The sequence below is a fragment of the Zerene cesonia genome, chromosome 15, assembly GCF_012273895.1.
Source record: "Zerene cesonia ecotype Mississippi chromosome 15, Zerene_cesonia_1.1, whole genome shotgun sequence".
Taxonomy (NCBI): domain Eukaryota; kingdom Metazoa; phylum Arthropoda; class Insecta; order Lepidoptera; family Pieridae; genus Zerene; species Zerene cesonia.
In genome coordinates this window covers 7,982,281-7,991,613 of record NC_052116.1, presented here as the reverse complement: position 1 = coordinate 7,991,613, position 9,333 = coordinate 7,982,281, and the positions used below count along the sequence as shown (strand labels likewise).

The following is a 9,333-nucleotide window of genomic DNA, read 5'->3' as shown; positions in this document are numbered from 1 at the left end:
TACGGTTAGGCAAGATACGCAGGTTCGAATCCTGCCTCGTGATCAAATTTTTTCTATTCTTTAAAAATTTCTCAAATGAAACTTAATTAATGAAACTTAGCTAATCGCACACTGTCCAGTTTGTGTGACTTGCAAGGTAGGATACCAAGAGGACTTTCAAAAAAACTTAAAAATATGTTTTTCATTCCAGTTTTTATATGTCAATCAAACATTTGCACCATCTCCAGATCAAATTATCAAGAATTTGTATGAGTGCTTTGGGACAGACGGAAAGTTAGTGCTACACTATTGTAAGAGCCAGGCTTGGGGATGAATGGACCTCTACAAGTTTAAATGAACCAAAGCTAAAAGTAAGAAATTATTAAAAAACTAAGAGCACTTTGTACTTTTGTAAACTCACTCCGCACAGGTGGGGAAATGTTTAAATTTATACCTACTGGATTGTGTTGATTTTTTTAAAATTTGAATTTATAATAGTTTTACCATAGTTCTTCATGTTTTGAAATTGTATGTAAGTAAATTGAATATCAATAACAGTTATGCTTAACAATCAATGTGCAATTGGAATGAAGGTTGAATAAAAATACAAATTTTACACCAAACGATATGTGTTAAGTTTAAAAAAAATACATTGTCGTCATTGTATAATGTTGTCGAAAGAATCTTAAACTGTGTAACGATTCCTTCGAAAACTGAGCTGGTCATTAGATAAGGATAGTAAAAAAAGGATTATTTTATATAAAATGTAATAAATAATAATTATTGATACACATGCAGTCTTTTCTTATCTCTCAGACTATTCGATATCACTTTTTATCCCCACTCCCGCTGACGAATTCTTTGCTTGTCGTCCGAGTTGGTAAATTGTCTGAAAGTAGAAGAAGTAGAAGTTTTTTAATATATTCCATATACCTATAGTATTATAGGTAAAAAGGATGTAACTTACTTATTCCCACCACACTAGGGAACAGGGGATGACATAGCTTATCTTAATAAATAAAAATCAAGTATCATGATGTATGTTCCTAATGAACTCTTTACCAACTCAACCGATTTTGATGATTTTGGCATTTTATGTGTAATTTGGTCTAATTTAAGAAATAGGATACTTTTTATTTCGATTAATTATCCCAATAATTTATAATTAATAATAAATTTACCCACAGCCACAGCAACGCGTGGCCGGGTATGCCAATCTATTATATAACCCACCCATTATATGTACAGTTAAATAAGTACATACTTATTTCTGCCTAGCTCTCCGCGCGCGGCTTCACGGAATGAGTTGTTCATTTTAATACCATCAAAAAAGTGCCCATGTCGCAATCTAAAGAAAGACAAATAACACACATGCACATATTTGTTTCATACAACATAAGGATGTTCCCAGAACAATTACCGGGCGGTCTACAGCACTTGTTGGTTTTGGGTGTGGTCTTCTTACTTGCGTCGCTGGCGTTGGAGCGTGCCGTGTCGCACGGACAACACGAGTGCACGCTACTGCGTGTCGTATCCATTGCTTCTATCTTCTCTGTCTGTTAAAAAAAGTTATTTTTGAGATGACATGAAATAGGCATGAAATAAAACTTTTAAATGCTTTTTGTAGTAATAACTATAAAATATATGAGAATTTTATATGCTTTTTTAAAGCGAATACTTCCGACATTAAGAGAAAGGGGTATATCGTCCGTCTCACTCCTGCAATTGCATGCGCGAGAGAAACAGATAGAGTGCCTTACTATTTCTATGGATGAAAAAAATATTTCAATTATGTATATGAAAATTATTAATTTGATATAATAAATTGAGGTTCACTTTAGAAGGTGCAGCGGGTATCTTGTGTTGTCTATCACCAGCCGCTTTCTGCGTCGGTTTCTCGTCGAGGGGTAATCTCAACTCTTCTTGTAGTGTTTTAGGAGACTCCTGCACACTGCGCTTGCCTGACGGCGGTTTCTCTTTTTGGATGTATTGCTGCAATATGAGAAGCTATTATAAATTCCACAAGAATTTGTTGGTACGTTCCACAGAACAGATAAAGGAGGTGAGAAAGGAAATAATTCCTGATTTACATAAGAACGCGTGTCGCCGCTATTCTGTCAATATTTAAATCCACCACACTACTTGATACTAGCGACTGAACGCAATAAACGTATCATAGTGCGTGTGCAATCGCTCGCTTAGTACAAAAAGGTATCTATGTATTGCAATCAAAGTTTTACCCATAAGTTACCGAAAGAAATAGCCAAAAGTAAACGTCATTAACTATTCTGTCATCATGCCAATAAAATGCATCTGTTTTTTTTTCTTTCTAATCAATTTACTTATTTTTTATGGAAATGATTAAAACAGCATACAAAAATTGTTGCCATCTCTCAATCAGGCAGGTATATTTTTATTATTAAGTTACAACATGTTTTTTTTATTATAAATACACATATATGTCCTGTGGTGATGGTGATGATACCCACCTCCGGCACTTTCCATATGATAATGCTGCCGGCTGCGCAACAGCTGACGATGTGCGCGGCGTCCGGACTGAACCGGCAGCACGTCACCGCGCCCGCGTGCCCCAGCCCCGTGTGCGTGTATATACCCTCCTGGTACTTCCATAGCTGATAATGATAATAGTTCATTCATTGCATAAACTCATATACATAAACGAACATGGTATACATTAACGTTTATGCTATCGAACAATCTTGTCCTTACTATATAGAAATAACCTGTTTCTTTGTTCTTGTTTATAATATCACAATGTCAGAAATTCATTTATATTATAAAATACAATGTTCCAATAGCCTTAGAATAAGATATGTTTAAAAAAAGATAACAACTCTTTCTTAATAGGCCGCCTGTATCATCACTAGGACTCCTGTGGAGGTCCTTAACAGTATTTATACAAGTAATTTACCAAAAATTACAACTCTTCCATAAGAGGCCAGTAGTACCGTCACAAGGGCTGGTGAAGGATTATAGATTTTAAGTTGGTGTTCACTCACTAATAGGCGACCGACCAGTTCGTTTGTCCCCTTTTTTTATAAAAAAATATTCTTTATGACATAGGGAAAAGGAGCTGGTGGTTCACCTCATGATTTAGAAAACAGAAAATAAATAATTTAACATAGTTTTTTGTTAAAAATAATTACTGTCTTTACTTACCTTCACCATTTGATCATTTCCCCCAGTGACGAACAGTTCACCGTTTTGGGTGATGTGAACCCCGTTGATTGCGCCGACTTTACTAGCTTCCAGCTGCAGCAATAATATCAAATAATAATTATTAAAGAAATAAGTCACATTTACATATCATCGAATCGAAAAGGTATAACAATATGCTGACATCCAGCCCACCATGACTGTTTGATTTAAGGCCTGCTTTGAACACTGCTATCACAGCTCTTACGTGATGACTTCCTGCACATAGTATATTATAGGGATGAAGTTTGCTAGTTTTCCCTAGCTAGGCTCAATCTAAAACTGTGGGATATCGAAAAACGCTGAAAGTTGTCACGCGGCCGATTTTGATGAGAACTAAAACTACATAATCAGACATTTGGAAAATCGACATTCGTAGCTCCACACAACCTGATTATTTTGAAAAAAAAAAACACATGCTATATAATAATACAGGGTGAGTTTTTTTGTAATGTTAGGTACCATTCGCTAACTAAAACCTAAATCCTTCTGCTTATAAAGCGGTCCGCCAATGTCGCTCCCCCCTCCTTCCCTTCCAACGCCAAAACATTGCCTGCCCTTCACAGACCGGGTACAGTACGCATCTCTCGAGGTTCCCGCTGCCCGTCTCGCAGTACCCATTAAAAGCCGTTAGTGCTAACAAGTGCTAACTTACCCCCCCGCCCCCCGAAGCCATAAGCCGGGCACTGTACGCACCTCTCTAGCGAGGTTCCCGCTGCCGGTCTCCCAGTAGGCGACGCGTCGGTCCGTCCCGCCGGTCAGCAGCTGGCAGCCGCGGGGCTCGAAGCACACGCACATGAACAGCGTGTTCGCGTACATCACCTGGCGCCGCGAGAGGGAGCTGCGGGTATGTGTGCGTGTGGGTAATGAGACTTTAATGTATGCTATAGGACTTGTATATGGAACACCCAGTACCCACAACGCCGAATATAGGCCACGAATATTGTGACAATGCCAATGATAATATATACAAAACCGAGTGAGTGTCGTACTATGTTTCGTCCTGGGAGTGAGGGAGCAGGAGGCCCGTTTCCTTTCTTTGGATGGAAGGAATTTCTTTCTTTGAAAGGACATGACATCCTTTCTTTACTCTTCCCAGTCTATTACTTTTTTCCAGTCGTCAATCCTATCGCATCCCTTACCTCTTAACAGCGAGCAGCGAATCCGCAGAGGCACAACCACTGCGAATGTTCATGGGCGATGGTGATCGCTTACCATCAGGCGACCAGCTCGGTGAGCCGCTATGAAATAATAAAAAAATCGTGCGGTATAGGGGTGTAAACTTATAATGAGAAAATATGTAAAAGTGTAAACTATGACAACGCTACACTCAATTTATAAGGAGTAGTTTGAAAAAAGTTGTCATGCATTATAATTTTGATACAGTCTACGATCAGTCAGTTGGGAAAAATTTTTAAATTGATAATGTACTTAAATGAATAGTACTATTCGACAGATATCAAGTCTATAAGTAAAACTGTTGAACTGTTTAATTTATTTAATGATCTTTCCCCTTTTAATTCTATGTTATTTGATAAAATGTCGTATAATAATACAAATTAGCTAGTAGCTTATATACCATCTCTTACACTAAATAGAAAAAAAAAACATACAAAGAAAGAAGAAAGAAAGAAAGAAAAATATTTATGTAGACACAGACATACACACACACAACAGATCATAACAGAAAACAGAAGCATACAATAAATCAAAAAAAAAATAAGAGAAAAAAAAGAAACATAAAATTTAACCGCTACACTTAACAATTATGTGTGACTGCGTGTGCCAAAAAGGGATGCCACTCAGGAAACCTGAGGCTTAACGCCTCAGCTCTGATTTTCAGTGGTACTCTTTCAACAACGTATATGGAAACTGAATAAGATGCAATGACTCACACGAGGTCCCATATAATGCAGGAGCCGTCGGTCCCCGCGCTCACCGCCTCCATATCATTGGGCGACACTTGTATAGCTGATACGGGACTTTTGTGCTCTTTCAGAACTTTCTTCAGACTTTGACACTCGGGTTTTATGTCCCAGAGGCGAACCTAGTGGTATAAACGATACATAGTATAAAGTAAAAAGCGGATCCAAGTGTTAAAGTTATATAAAAAAATGAAATCGAATACGCGTCTTTGCGGGGTTTAAAATTATTTCAAATTTGGTAAAATAATTTAATTAGCAAAATTCCAGTTTAATTGCATTCAATGTTTGAAAGCATTAAAAATGAAACGTTAAAATTTCATTAAGAAATAATTTCAATACATGTAATTATGTTTCTTTAAAATACCGTCTTGTGTTATCATTAAATATTTATCATTACATAAAGGAATCCGTAAATAAATTCATAAAAGTCATTAGCTATTTGTTTTATATAATGTCTGTTGTACATTTTCGACTTACCTGACCCTCACAACCTCCAGATATGAGCGTCCGGCCATCATGTGTCATATCAAGGGCTGAAGCGCCTTTATTGTGCGTGTTAAAGATGCAATAAATTAATCTACCAGTCAATGGAGTAAAAGCTCGGATATTACCATCGTTCCATCCTAGAAAGAACAATAAAATTTTTATAATATGTAACACATATTATGTCGAGTACCCAATTTCTTACATTATCACAACATGCTTTAACTCTCACTGTAGATAAAAACACGCTTCATTTTATTTAACCAACATCCCTTTAAATTTATATAATAAATTAATGTCTAACTGTTAACACTAAGTACTGACAATTTAAGACCAGTTATAGATATAAAGTCGCTGTTAGCCTAACATAATTACACTCGGAAAAAGTCACTATAGTATTTGCACTTATTATTCTATGACTAGAGTTTTACCATCTATTTTATAATGTATAATGAAAATAATAGAGTTGTGCTAATTAAATAAGAAATGATTCTATCGTGTTACGTTACAAAATTTATTTTGAAATTATTTAACTGCGCCCCGCGGTTTCACCCGCGTGGTCGTGGTAAGATACATTCACTTATCTACATATGTATATATTTGTAAGGTTATTTATGTGTTCACAATAAGATTTAATTAAGATTTAAAATGGCCACTCAGACAGCGACAACACCCCACGCCCCTTTGCAAGCAAAGGGATGAACGATCATCGAGGACTAGAAACAATCAGATTCTGTCCACCTCACGCTCAGGGTGCCGCGCCACATCTCCTCATCGTGACTGGTCTGATCCTACATAATGTAAGAGTTCTCGTGAAGAGCTTACTATAGAAATGATCCTATGAAGTAAGGTCTTGCTGTTGAAACGAACTACGAAGTTTAACATTACTTGAGAAAAAAACTTGCTAGCGCGTGTGTGGCGTCGTTATTAAATTAGTAGAGACATCTAGCGCGATTTTCAGAAGACATGTACATCATGAACTCTGTGATTACTCTTTATTAACACGCCATCTAGCGAAAAATAATAATAATATTGCTACGACTAGAATGAATGTGTTAACATAGTTGCAATGAAGAATGAATGATAGTGATTTAATGTATATGTAAATAGATAGAGCGATCCAAGAGGAAGGTTTATATGTATGATATTAACATCTTTTACTGCGAATTTTATGCATGCGAAGCCGCGGACAAGAGCTAGTAAAATTATAAGCTAGAATAATTTACACAATTTTTGTACTTCAATTGCTGGATAATACCAAATGTCACACACCTGAAACAATAGACTTTCCGTCGCTAGAGAACAGAACAGAGGAACATATGAAGTTAGGTACGACGACGCGTAGCAACTCCTGCGCAGTCTTAACGCACCACACGCGCACGTCGCCCGCCCCGGCGGTCGCGAACACGCCCGACATTCCCCTGACAAATACATAAACTGCTTTAAAAATATTCTAACCTTATAGAACTAATAACATAATATATATGAATATTAGTATGTTTGTCTGTGTTTTATGTGGCAATTGAACGATGTTATGATATGATTTTCGTGTATAGAGATAGGGTATACGATTTTAGCCTAGCATGCTTATTTATGAATGGCTGATATTGAAATCGAGATTTCGTATAAGATTTAATCCATTGTAAAAGCATTGAACACTCAAGTTTGTAACGTTTTACACAAAAGCCACAGGAACAATTTCATAAATTGACCATTAGAAACCTGCAATATCACTGAGTGACATGGCTCTATATGGCATACGAAAATACGAATTATGTATGAATCACCTCGGAAACGCAATATCGTTAATAGCACATCTATGACACGTCACAACCAGTGTCGGTTCAAAGGTTTGAACATTGATTGCGTATATTTCACTCGTCCTGGTTCCAGCCAATAGCAATCGCTTGTCGCCTCGCAGCTGCGGAGTCTCCATCAGTTCCAGAGATGTTATGCTTCCATTAAGTTTTGTTGATTTTAGCTGAAACAATACAGCGATACTTTCGGTGTTATGTAAAATTTGTATAAACATTCCGAGAGCTCTCGTCCTTACGCGAAAAAGCGCCTATTTATTTGTGTTCTTTTGGATACGGTTTTGAATAGTGTACGGTATAAAAAGTACTAGCTACTATTGCGACAATTAGTTGTGAACTTACAGCTCTATAATATGGCTTATTCGGGTCGAGAATCTTTCCTTTCGGGAAATCTCCCTTCCAATTTATTTCATCCAAAATGTCTATTGTACCATCCCCTGATCCCACGATTAAACATCCATCATCCATGATCATTATTGTTTCTATTCCTGTAAAAAGTTCACAAAGTAAGACATATTTTCATACATGTCTGAAGTATGGATTTTGCTATTTATTTTTATAAATACTAGCTCTGCCGCGTGGGTTCTCCGGACAAAAGGAAGTATTCCTATATCTTAAGTGTTATTCTAATACATAAGGTACGTAACTGTCAAGTTTCATTGAAATCTATTAAGTGGTTTTCGCGTGAAAGGGCTACAAACACAGGTACATACATCTCCACATACTTATGTCCAGTACTTATTATTCTGTGCTTATACGTCGTTAGTGCACGCTGTAGATGAGGAATTACATTAGAATTGCTTCAGCAATTACTAGTTAATTTTTGGAATTATGTACCGAACATAACGTCTTCTGATATATTTACCGAGACTGTAACAGAGGGACTCCGGCCGCTTCCCTTTCTTCCAAGGTCCGCATTTAGCCAGGCATCCGAGGAATGTCGGCTTGCAATTGGCGACATCCACCATTGGATCCGGAGGGTAATTTATAGAAAACTTTATCATGTCACCTGAACTGGAAATATAACAATGTGTTGTTATTTACAACTTTTATGAGAGTGTTTATAACTACCGGTATGTGACTATTATCCTACTTCCTACTTATATCCTACTAATATTATAAATGCGAAAGTTTGTAAGGACGTGTGTGTGTTTGTTGCTCTTTCACCAAAAAACTACTGAACCGATTGCAATGAAATTTGGTACGTAGACAGCTGGACAACTGGAATAACGTATAGGCAACTTTTTATCCCGATATTCCTACGTGAAACCGCGGGGCGCAGCTAGTTTAAAATAAAATCATACAAGTCTACTCTAGTTACTACTAGTACTACGCCGGACTTTGAGTCTAGGTGATGTACCGGGAAAAACTAAAAGAGTCATTCTTTGCCGGTGATGCATCTAGTAGGTGTAGCACACTTTCTTCACATTTTTAATTATATTATTTATAATATGCCACTATTACAAAATAACAAAATTGTTATTAATAAAATTATAAGAAATGATCTTACGTAGTGCCAGCAATCCCATAGGAATCGTCCTGGCTGATGGCAATGCAACGCACAGTTCTACGCAACTTGCCGAGCGAAACGTCGACGACATCCAAATTCTTACTTGCCGCACGTATGTTCCAGACACGGAGATTTGCTATATGAATTATTTGTTTGAATCATAAACATCTTCATATAACCAATAATAAACAATAGAATATCGCTCGTATTGAGTAATAGTGGTAGGAATGTAGCTCATGATGAAAGAATTATTAAAACAGTCCCATTTGTTTTTAAATTGAATAATAACAAAGAATAAATTAACTGACAAGCAGTTAGCCCGATGTTGACGACCCACATATCTCGCAGTGATAGAGAACTCATACAAAGTATTAATATGAAATATTCATTTCAAGATATTGCCCTA

At 36.8% G+C, this 9,333-nt stretch overlaps 2 protein-coding genes and 1 non-coding gene across 3 annotated transcripts in view; 1 reads left to right on the top strand and 2 right to left on the bottom strand.

Moving 5' to 3' along the window:
- LOC119832642 (autophagy protein 12-like) overlaps positions 1–765 on the top strand; it is a 3,644-nt gene extending 2,879 nt beyond the window's left edge. The window contains exon 3 of the mRNA XM_038356334.1: positions 191–765. Within this exon, the coding sequence (XP_038212262.1) occupies positions 191–313 (123 nt within the window). The 3' untranslated portion in view covers positions 314–765. The remainder of the gene's footprint in view (positions 1–190) is intronic.
- The window catches only part of LOC119832641 (cilia- and flagella-associated protein 52), a 10,731-nt gene continuing 2,059 nt past the window's right edge, over positions 662–9,333 (bottom strand). Inside the window, exons 4-16 of the mRNA XM_038356333.1 lie at positions 8,928–9,063; positions 8,283–8,431; positions 7,760–7,905; positions 7,391–7,584; positions 6,876–7,024; positions 5,598–5,743; positions 5,091–5,242; positions 3,892–4,036; positions 3,160–3,252; positions 2,469–2,612; positions 1,816–1,971; positions 1,400–1,535; positions 662–868 (exon numbers count right to left, since the gene is read on the bottom strand). Of these exons, the coding sequence (XP_038212261.1) occupies positions 807–868; positions 1,400–1,535; positions 1,816–1,971; positions 2,469–2,612; positions 3,160–3,252; positions 3,892–4,036; positions 5,091–5,242; positions 5,598–5,743; positions 6,876–7,024; positions 7,391–7,584; positions 7,760–7,905; positions 8,283–8,431; positions 8,928–9,063 (1,808 nt within the window). The 3' untranslated portion in view covers positions 662–806. The remainder of the gene's footprint in view (positions 869–1,399; positions 1,536–1,815; positions 1,972–2,468; positions 2,613–3,159; positions 3,253–3,891; positions 4,037–5,090; positions 5,243–5,597; positions 5,744–6,875; positions 7,025–7,390; positions 7,585–7,759; positions 7,906–8,282; positions 8,432–8,927; positions 9,064–9,333) is intronic.
- Positions 6,255–6,458, bottom strand: LOC119832724. Its single transcript, XR_005287927.1, has one exon. It is a non-coding gene; the product is annotated as a small nucleolar RNA U3 (small nucleolar RNA).